The sequence below is a fragment of the Globicephala melas genome, chromosome 2 (assembly GCF_963455315.2).
Source record: "Globicephala melas chromosome 2, mGloMel1.2, whole genome shotgun sequence".
Taxonomy (NCBI): domain Eukaryota; kingdom Metazoa; phylum Chordata; class Mammalia; order Artiodactyla; family Delphinidae; genus Globicephala; species Globicephala melas.
In genome coordinates, this window is record NC_083315.2 from 129,455,399 (window position 1) to 129,466,676 (window position 11,278).

Genomic DNA, 11,278 nt, shown 5'->3' on the forward strand with positions numbered 1-11,278 from the left:
GCCACTTGCCTGAAATCTTGAGAGGAGAAGCCATGAAAGCAAGACAGATGGACTCTATAAACAGAAGATCCGGGTTCCAGGTCCAGCTCAAGTACTAGCTCTGTCACCTTGGGAGATGACTTAACCTTCCAAGATCTCAGTTTCCTCACCTAGGCAATGAAGCTCATTGTTCCTGTTTCAGGATCTAGAAGAGAATGGAGCTAAGGCTTAGGTGTTATGCGAAGGTTGGTTACCTTTTCCCCTCCTTAAAGCACTAATGCGAAAACTAGTGGTAGCTCTTTCTCAGCCTCCCAGCCTCTTCTCGGCCACCGCTAGAGTCCCTCCACGCCACCACCTCCTCCTCGGGCCCCTCTCCTCGCAGTGGCGGCGGCTTAATTTCCCCTCCAATTCAGTAGTTCTCTTGCCTCGCAGGAAGGACTGGTCTGGGATGCTGGGAGTCTGCCTACTTTTCCCCTCCCTCCCTCCCTTCTTCCGACTCTGGGCTTGAGGACCTGTCTCCTCAGGACCCGTCGCGTTGGGGCGGAGCTCTTCACTCGGCTGCCGGGGGTCTCTGCGAAGCCGGCGCCGGGTGCGCAGCCTGCAGTGCGTCCCGCCCCGAGGGGCGGGGTGTGACCCGAGAGTTGAGATAAGAGGCGCCTGCTGTGGTGAGCGCGCCGCCATCCGCGGAGCTTCCTTGACGGCCCAGCCTCTCTGGCGGAGCCGCGCCTGGGGCGGCCGGGGGGCTTCTCTGCACGCAGACGCCGTGGCCCCAGCCCTCCCGCAGCCTCCGCTCTGGCTCGCCGCGCCTCCCGCCATGAGGCCGCTGTTCTACCGCTGCTGCAACACCACGTCGGTGGAGAAGGGAAACTCAGCGACGATGGGCGGGTTGCTCTTCAGCACGGGCCTCCTGGGCAACCTGCTAGCCCTGGGGCTGCTGGCGCGCTCAGGGCTGCGGACGTGCCCGCGGCGCTCGCCGCGCCCGCCGCCCTCCGTCTTCTACGTGCTGGTGTGCGGCTTGACGGTCACCGACCTGCTGGGCAAGTCCCTCGTGAGCCCCTTCGTGCTGTCCGCCTACGCGCAGAACCGGAGCCTGAGGGGCCTGGCGCCCGCATCCGGCAGCTCGCTGTGCCAAACCTTCGCCTTCTTCATGTCCTTCTTCGGGCTTGCCTCGACGCTGCAGCTGCTGGCCATGGCCCTGGAGTGCTGGCTCTCCCTGGGGCATCCCTTTTTCTACCGACGGTACATAACCCCGCGCCGGGGCGCACTGGTGGCGCCTGTCGTGGGCGCCTTCTGCCTCGCTTTCTGCTCGCTGCCCTTCGCGGGCTTCGGGAAGTTCGTGCAGTACTGCCCCGGCACCTGGTGCTTCATCCAAATGGTCCACGAGGAGCGCTCGCTGTCAGTGCTGAGCTACTCAGTGCTCTACGCCAGCCTCATGCTCCTGCTGGTCCTCGCGGTCGTGCTGTGCAACCTGAGCGCCATGCGCAACCTCTACGCGATGCACCTGCGGCTGAGGCGGCTCCCGCGCTCTGGCCCCAAGGAACGAGCAGAGCTGGCCGCCGGCGAGAGGGAAGAGACCCCGCAGCCCCTGGAGGCGCTGGATCACCTCCTGCTGTTAGCCCTCATGACTGTGCTCTTCACCATGTGCTCCCTGCCTTTAATTGTGAGTCGCTTGGCGCTAAGGCTGCGGGAGACTGAAGCGCGTCGGGCCGCAGTTGCCGGGAGGGAAGGGTGGGGCGCATTGGACGCTGTGCAAGAGGAGCTGCGCCCTGAGCCAGGAGGGTTTGTTGCTGCGTTCCCCGGATCAGCTTCCCTCCACAGCCCCCAGGAGATAGAACCCAATTTGTTGAGCCAAAAAAGGTAAAGCCACAGAAATGTAGGGAAAGCCGGAGCCGGATGGTGTCCCCTTAGCCCCACAGAACCTCTCCAGTTAGCAGAACCCCCTCCTCCCTGCTTTCCTCTGGGAAGATCTCAGGGTTATTTATGCACCTCAGGACTTTGAGAAGCAGACCTTGATTCCTCCTTGGCAATACGAGTCCTTTACCACTTCTCGATGGCTACGCGAGGTTTTATTTCGTTACACCCGCCCATGATTTTAGTGGCGTCAGAAATGGGCAAATGGCACCTGGGAGTTCTCCCCGGTGTTGGCGTGGAAAGGGAGTAAGGGAAGGTGCGCTCCTGCCAAAGTGATTTGCACATGCGAGTGACTAAAAGCATAGGTTTAGGTATTTTTTAACTCGTGAGTAAACTTTGAGGAGTGGCGGATGCTGTTTCTGGTACTGCAGCTGCGGGGGATGGTGGCGGCAGAGGCGGAGAGGCTGTTTGGATTAGCAGATGTGTAGGAACGTTTCCGCTGGTGGTGTCGTTCTGACAACCTGTCTCGACAGGTTTTGTTTCTATCTTGGCAAGCGAGGTGACATGTAAAGCCATTATCTTGGGTTTCAATCACTAATGGGGGTGGTGGTGCAGATTGGATTACTTCATCGTTTTGCAGGTAATTTCCCTGCAAATTAGGTCTTGTGACCCTGGCCAAGACACCTAGGAGTGACTGAGGCTTGAGAAACCTTTTTCAGCCTTGCTCCTCTCCCTCTCCAGACCCCTTGGAGTCCCGAGACTTATGTGAATAGGAAAGTTAAGTTTCTCATGGCAGTGTAGCAGCTTGGGACATTACTTTCAAGGGTGGATGAAAGTGAAATATAGTGTGATTTTTCCCTTAAATGAAGGCCTTAATGTGTTGGGCAAAGAGCTCTCTGGGTTAGGATCAGAACTCCCCAAGATAAATAAATAAATCTCTATCTATAGAAACAGAGAGATAGAGATATAGGTATAGATATTTAGCAGTGGTTTTCAAACTTTAGCACACTCAGACTCATCAGCAGTGCTTTGAAAAGCAGAGCTGGCCGGGCCCCATTCTCCAGAGTTTCTGATGCAGACATGTTTGAAGAATTCAGCAGCCTCTTCTTCACCTGCTGATGTGGGGATCACATTTTGAGAACCACACTCTAAAGCAAGACTTAGCAATCACAGCCCACAGGCCAAATACGTCCTGCGCACTGTTTTAGTGCAGCCCTGGAGTTAAGAATAGTTTTTATAAATAAACATGTACCAGAAATTTGATGACAGGGCACATGAACTCTGAACCCCAATCAAATATGATTCCAAGAAAAAGACTCACTCTTCTCCTTAGTAGACATGTGTTACCAAAAATTGTACTCAATTATTATCACATTTTTAATTCCATCAGTTAAAATTGTAGAAATGTGTTTTCTCTCCCGTTAGTAAGTACCTACTAAATATCCACGATTTGCCTCTTGGCTCATAAAACCTAAAATGTTTGCTCTTCGGCCCTTTACAGAATATGTTTTCGGATCCTTGCTCTAGAATAAGAGCCTTGCTTACCTGTGCTGTGATAAAAGCAGAAATTAACCAAATGCCTGGACATTATGTCCTGAGTTTGAATGTTTTAGTAAGAATAATGCAGAAAGCATAATACATTGGAAAGAACATTGCATTTGACGACTCTCTAAGGAGATTTGAATAACTCACAGGGGCTTGTGAGGATTGAAGGAAATAATGGATTTGAAAATGATTTTCTAAAAAACTTGTAAAGTTTCAAAGACATGCAATGCAGACAGCATTCTTCACAGGAGGTATCATTTCTAGAAAGGATAAGGGCTTTAGCATGGGTTTGAATCAGGTCTCATCACTTATTAAGTATAAAAGCGCTTAGTTATCCTTTCTAACCTCAGTTTCCTCATCTGTGATGCAGATAACTATTCTTACTCTGTAAGGTAGTTTTGAAGATTTGAAGTGTTATATACACATACATACACACTAACCAGGTGCCTGGTGGCCTCAAAAATTATTATTACTAATTATTATTACTACTTATAACTTCCATTTATTATAATTGCCTGCTAGACATAGAAAATTAATTAAGAAATATGACCTCCAAAGATAGTATAATATTTTAAGGCAGTGGTTCTCAAACTTGTTCTAGTCTAAGGACCCTCTTTTCACTCTTAAAAATTATTAAGGGCCCAAAGATGTTTTATTTATGTGGATTATATCTATTAGTATTTACAATATTAGAAATTAAAAATAAGAAAAATTTTAGATATTATTGTAAAACAAGTTACAATGTACTTATTGCTTGTGTTTTTGCATAGGTGAAAGAGAAGTTTGAGATTTCAAAATTATTTAATGAATGATAATAAAGTGTAGTAATATTAGCAGGTAACATGGGAAAAAACATGTTAAGAGCACAGAAGCACTGAGAACAATCTCTGAAAATGCACATATGTATGTATTACCTTAGAAAGGTCTAGAAAATGCAAGAGTACACAGCACATATTCCATTAGCCATGAGAGTGATGATATCATTCATTACACATCAGGCAGCTTCTGTGAAACTCACTGTACACTTATGAGAGGATGAAAGTGAAAAAAGACAAGTAACATCTTTTTATGAAAATAGTTTTGACCACATAGACACACTGAAAGAGTATTAAAGATGCCCATTCTTTGAAAATCACTTTTCTAAGGAAAGGATTTAGTGATTGGAAAAAATAAGGCTGTATATGAAGGTGGGTAAACTTAAAAAAAAATAATCTTGCTCATCACATAAATATTGTATTTCATTAAGCTGGTGAAAAGTTTGTTGGAATATGATTTTTTAATTAAGTTTGTTATAATGCTGGATTAGAGCAAGATGTTTAGATTGAATTCTCAAATTTCCAATTTGATACGGTAAAAAGAAAGTATAGAGAATATGGGAGGAGCTTTAGTGGCAGTTTGCAGCACGTTCTTTAATGTATACGAAGTATTTTCATCAAAATTATTTTTACCTTAGAAAACCACAGTGTTTTGGAGGTTGGTCGGGAAGCAGGAATGGCTGAAAGAGGGTTTTCACGAATAGATGCAACATAGTAGTTGAGAGGTTTAGAAGCCAGGTAAAGGTATGCACAAGCTTGTGTAATCGCATATATCAGAATCCATGGAGTCAGAGAAGTGGTTAGAGGACCTCCTGCATGCATTGAGATAACTCTTGTGTGTGTGTGTGCGCGTGTGTGTGTGTGTGTGTGTGTGTGTGTGTTTCATTTTGTTGAGCAGAAAGAATGGGTGGGATGCTCCATCCATAGGAGGCTGTTAAAGTTGTGTAAGGGATGGTAGCAAGAGACTGGCCCAGGGAAAAGGGTCAGAAGTGGATTTAAAGAGCTAGAGCAGAGGATGAGGTCTAGGGTGTGGTGATGGGTGAACTGAATGGGAGAGGGCGTTGGAATCAATGTTGCTGTCCTAAGCAGGGATATCCAGCCAAGCTGTCGCTAGAGAACAGGCAACACCAACATTTTTTTGTGGACCCCTAATTTCAACAGAGGGCGCTCTTCTCACACCAGTTCTCTTTGTGTAATGACCTGCATGCGTCGAACAAGCCAGGAATACCATTGGTCATCAGAGGATTTTTCAAAAGTCTAGATTGTGTTCAAACGGATGTCTTGTGAGAATTAATAGAATATGTACTTTGATCACTGTCACAAGGGAATCAATTTGTCATACTTTTAGTAAACTCAAAAAATAAATAAAATTAAAAGGCCGTTTGTAGAATATTACATTTCTAATACAAATCAGGTGACTTGAAAGTACAAATAACCTAATAATATGCAATAGAATTGATATGGATAAATAGTGTACAGAAATAAAATTTGTCTCAATTATATAAACATCATTCAGTTACCCAGATCCCAACTAATCAAGCTTTCTCAAATAGTAAGAATTATATCTTGCTGCACTCCACTTTGAGGAGAAAGGAGCAGATAGAAAGATTAAAGTCATAAAAAGTGTTTGCTTTTTCAATCAACTCAAGTGTGTAGCCTGTTGTCATCCATTTATTCATTCATCTCAGATCTGGAACCTACAACATTCCAGGCACTGTAATTCATTGTGGGGATATAAAATGAGAGAAACATCCCATCTGCCCACAGAGCTATAATACTGGGGGTGAGAGGGAGTGACTAGGGCCAGAAAGGAGTTAGAAAAGGAAAGGATTGACTCCTAATTGATAAAATAATAATAATAGCTAATTATTGAATTATTCTTAATGCAAGGACCTGTTCTCAAGGTTGTACTCCTACTATCTCATGCAAATTTCATAACAATCCTGAAAGATAGGTGCAATTATCCCCATTGTATAGATGAGGAAACAGAGTAACTTGCCTGAAGTAACACAGCCAGTGAGGCGATTCTATCTAACCTGGATGGTCGGACTCTAAAGCTGATGAGCTCAACCACCACCTTAACCATCACCAGAGGCTTCGTGATGGGGGTAATGTTTTAGGTCAACCTGGAAAGAAACTAGGATTTGAGCATGTAATCAATGTCCACATCTGTAAAATGGAGATAATGAACATACTTACTTCACAGGACTTTCGTAAGGATGAAACAAACTTTTAAAAGTAAAACACTTAGAACGGTGCCTGAGAATATGAAGCTCTGTGTGGACATTAGCCATTATTATTACTCTTAGTATTATTAAGCAGTGATGATGGGAGAGGGCTTCCAGGTAAACTCCGTCTTCCTAAGTGCACTAGATGGGAGTATCTGAGCCTACAGAAAAGAGAATAAAAAGGTAAGGAAACAATTATGAGAACATACATCTTCTCATATCCCTGATTGCGTTGAATGGGTCTGGTCTGTGTACTTATTCATATCCCCTCCCATTAACGTTGAGTTTGCATATTTTCTGGACCATTAGAGTCCATTTTGTCCCATTATGGATTTAGAATCTTAATGAGCATGGGCGATGTAAGAGCACTGAGAAAAAGTGGCTGGCCTCCAACTGAGTGGGAGACAGTTGTAGTGCTGGTCTAGACAGCAGTGTCGGCTGAATGGCAGGAAAGGGATGAAGCAGTTTGCAGGGCTCCCAAGAGGCCAGAGAGCTCAAGGAAGAGCAAGACAATACAGGAGTGGCTGGGCACAGGTAAGTAGGCTTATCGCTCTGTGTATGTTTCTTTTTTCTTCCTAGTCTGAAAAGAGGGTGACGACCACAGAATGATAAGCATCTGTGCTAAAAATGAGTAATTTACACAAGTTGTCTTCTGTCTTTCCACTGGAATATGTCCTGTCTCTTCACGTTGATTAAACGTTTCTGTTTCAGATGGACTCACAGACATAGAAAACAAACTTATGGCTATCAAAGGAGAAATCAGGGGCAGGGATAAATAAGGGATTTGGGATTAACAGATACACACTGCTATATATAAAATAGATAGACAAGGACCTGCTGTATAGCACAGGGAACCGTATATCTTGTAATAACCTATATTGGAAAAGAATCTGAAAAAGAAAAAAAATACATTTATATGTATATACATATACATGCTGTACACCTAAAACATTGCCAATCAGCTATACTTCAATAGAAAAAAATTCAGAGAAAGAAGAAACAAGTTTCTGTTTCATGGGTGTCTCCACACATGTGACATTTCACAAGTGTGACTTATTTCTGGGCTAACTAAGAATCGAGGACAGGAAGGAGGCAGAGGAAAAAGGGAAGAGAATCAGTATCTATGGGAGTGAGGTGACTCTGTAAACGACTCAGTAGACTAGATTTGTCCCACTTCAGCTCTTCCTCTACACCGCCAGGTAGGGAGCGGGCAACTCTAGCCCTGCCACACTCACCACAGGTGGACCAGCTCCAGGGACTTAGCCAGGGGCTCCCAGGAGGACCTGGCTTCCACTGAGCCTCCCAGGTCGGCCCTGCACCTCCCTGGCTTCTCACTGGCACCCATCCACTGTGGTGGCCTTAGCTGCTTATAAATTTACCCAAATGAATACTCCAAGCCAAGCTGCCGTACTCTTACGGAAAAGTAATGTTTCCTAAGTGAAGTAAGTGAATTTGTTGCGGCCATCGACCTTCCGCTCTCCTAATTGAATGTTTTTCTTTAAAACAGTATCGTGCTTACTACGGAGCGTTTAAAGCTGTTCACGAGAAAAATGGAACTGCTGAAGAAATTGAAGACCTCCGAGCCTTACGCTTTCTCTCTGTGATCTCCATTGTGGACCCTTGGATTTTCATCATTTTCAGAACATCGGTATTTCGGATGTTTTTTCACAAGATTTTCATAAGGCCTCTTATGTTTAGAAACTGGCACAGCAATTCTTGCGGAACTAGCGTGGAATCCAGGCTGTGACGGTGTGTTAACCTCTCTGGTAAACTCAGGAATATATCACATTTTCTGGCAAAGAACCATGATCAAAAATATCTTACAAGTTATATCCTTAAAACTATGTCCCATAACAAAACATCTAAATGTATTTTCAAAACTATTCGATCGATCTTAATAATGTGTTGTCACTCTTTATTCAAGAACCAGTTCAGTGGGGTTTTTCATTTTGAGTAGCAACTACAATTTCATATATTGTAAACAATGTTAAAAGTCTTAAAGCAATGATAGTAATTATTCCATTGTTTGTACTTGGTGTCCCTAATTTTTTAAGGCGGTCTTGAGACCTCTGGGTCTTTATTTAAATTCAGTAGAAACAACACAGTTTACAATTATGTGATAGGTGTCCTTAAATTTTCTTACCCTCTTTATTTCTAGTGGAACCTGATTTGTTTATTTTGCATCACAATTGCCCCTGTTTAATTCTTTCCTTTGCCAACTGATACAAGTATAGCCTGAATTATAGATGCTCCTCTGAAAAGGGTGATAGAAAATATAACTAGGTGAGGCGTTTGGAGGGTCCTTCCCCCAGCCACCCTCTGGGAAAACGCTCACCACCTTGTGTGAAGAGGCGAAGCTGTAAATAAGTAAACGAAAGGCAAGATGTGACTATGATCTACACCCTAGAGAAGAAAAAATTCTTTTTACCCTTTGAAGTCCAGTTTCTTGTGTGTTGAGGTAGGGGTGTCAGTAGGCATGAAAATTTGGAGTGGGCTACAAAATGTTGTTTCAGTTTTTGGAACCTCCATTTTGTAGGTTTATCAAAATAATGGATTCTTTGGTGGGGAGGGATTTATGGTCTTTGGAAGACAGGGATGTATGACTTCCCAGAGAGTGTGTTTACTAAGCATGGCTGTGACACAGCCGGGCATTCAGCACAGGGACAAGCTCACTCGGGACTCAGTCAGCCTCAGCTGAGAGCAGTGACAATGACCTTAACTTCTACATGTTAGAGCCATATTCTGCCCTTGGTGGAGACCGTAAGACCTTATTGAGGTTCCTGAGAGATACGCTTTCAATCTGGAGCAGAATATGGCCCAGATGGAGCACCACCAAGCACTTTAATTGTACATAATGTTTACAAAGGTTAGCAACACTATGACCAAAAGGGAAAAGTGGGGAAAATACAGCTGCAGCTGTTAAACTAAGCAAGAGACCGTAGACCCAGCCTGCAGGGAAGAACTTTCACCTTGGGTAAAAGATGAAAGTTTTTTCATGGGGGCGTCAGAGGGGTTTCAGCATCTGTGGTGTACCTGACACACTCAGACTCTGAGCTGGACACCTGAATAGCCTGAAACCCCCATTCAGCCATCCCTTCCAAAGATCAGAGTATTTGCCTTACTTTCAGCTTAGCAGCAGCCCCATTTTTTCACCTCTGGTTTATCTCAGAGGTGGTATTGACCTGGAAATACATGTGTAATTTTTGTGTGTAGCAAAACTGTGAAATGGCCAAATTAGGAATACAGGAATTATAATCTGAGAGTATGATGTGATGAAAAATGCACTTGTTTTCAAGTTTAACTCTCGTTTGTATATTTAATTTGTCAGTACCTTTATGTGTTTCATTGTCAGAGGAAGTGCATCTGTTTCATGCTCTCCTTTTGGAAGGTGTGTTATGATCATTATCAAGATCATTTGAAAAGTTCCCAGATACATCAATAAACATAACTTTATGATATTTTGCAAAGAAAATTACTTTTCTTTAGTTTTTTTTTTTAGTTTTAGTTTAGTTTTTTTTTTTTTTTAGTTTAGTTTAGTTTTTTTATTTTGTTTTGTTTTGTTGTTTTGAGTAAAGGGCTACCAGCAGTCTTTCATTCTCTAGCAGTTTAATAGTGAGCATTTTTATAGGCTGTTCTATTAGCATATGTATTCCTTTAAACAAGTTTGCACAGGTTAATCCAAGGAGGTAGTGGTGCTTTCTGTTTAACGCAGAATGTAGATATAACATCTGGGTGAAATCCATGTTAAGTTAAAAGTCAACTCTTCAATGATCTTCATTGATTTACTCATTAGATCATTAAACATTAAATAAGTTTTAATTGACACATACCTTGGGTCAGGCAATTAGTTAGGTGTGGAGGAAAAAAATACATAAGACTTGGGCTTCCCTGGTGGCGCAGTGGTTGAGAGTCCGCCTGCCGATGCAGGGGACACGGGTTCGTGCCCCGGTCTGGGAAGATCCCATGTGCCATGGAGCGGCTGCGCCCGTGAGCCATGGCCGCTGAGCCTGTGCGTCCGGAGCCTGTGCTCCGCAACGGGAGAGGCCACAGCAGTGAGAGGCCCGCGTACCGCAAAAAAAAAAAAACCCATAAGACTTAGTTCTGGCGCATGATTTGCTCATTGTCCAGTGGGGGAGACAAGCACGTAAACAGTTACAACAGAGTATGGAAATCCCAGTGATAAATGTGCACACACAGTCCCATTACAGAAGAGGAAACCTGAACTAGGGGTGTTGTGTAGGGTTATCAGAACTTCACAGTGAGAAGATGCTAAAGTGAAATATTGAAGATGAGTAGGAATTTTGACTCCAGTTGAAAACTAAAAAATAGTCTACATCAAACTAAAATAGTCTACATAAGAGGAAATACATGTGGTTAATAAATGTAGAAAAATTCCTGTCTAATCAAAGAAATGCTAAATTAAAATCAAATTATCAAGGACCACACACAAAAATAATTATGACTGTCAATAACAGAAAGGCTGTTAGTAGATAAAAGGAACACTTGTGCTCCCCTGGTGAGTTTGTAAATTTGTCCACCTTTTCTCGATAGCAACCTGACAGTGCGTATCAGGAGCCTACAAGTGTTCTTTTCTACCATTCCAGTGACTCCACTCTAGAATTCTCTTCCAGAGGGGCTGTCACCGTTATGTGCAAAACTCTTCTTTGTAGCATTATTTATAATAGCAAAAAGATGAAAATGAAATCATCTACCTGACCGAAACGGGTTAAACAAACTCTTCAGGTATAATATAGATACACACACAAACATATATGAAAATTATGTAGCCATTAAAAAAAGACATTTTCAAATAATTTATAAAAATTGAGAAGAAAGCTTACAGTGTAATACGAGGTGATA

The 11,278-nt window shown here is 43.5% G+C and overlaps 1 protein-coding gene across 2 annotated transcripts; it reads left to right on the forward strand.

Annotated features, from left to right (window-relative positions):
- The first annotated feature begins 793 nt into the window (after positions 1-793).
- PTGDR (prostaglandin D2 receptor) lies at positions 794-8,220 on the forward strand. 2 transcript variants are annotated; one of them, XM_030854975.2, is made up of 2 exons: positions 794-1,639; positions 7,926-8,220. In XM_030854975.2, exons 1-2 carry the CDS (start codon positions 794-796, stop codon positions 8,163-8,165), a joined length of 1,086 nt encoding a protein of 361 aa, XP_030710835.1. In that variant the 3' UTR covers positions 8,166-8,220. The 2 variants fall into 2 exon arrangements, with proteins under 2 accessions (XP_030710835.1, XP_030710834.1); XM_030854974.2 differs by having other exon boundaries at positions 794-1,836; positions 7,926-8,071.
- Positions 8,221-11,278: the final 3,058 nt, after the last annotated feature.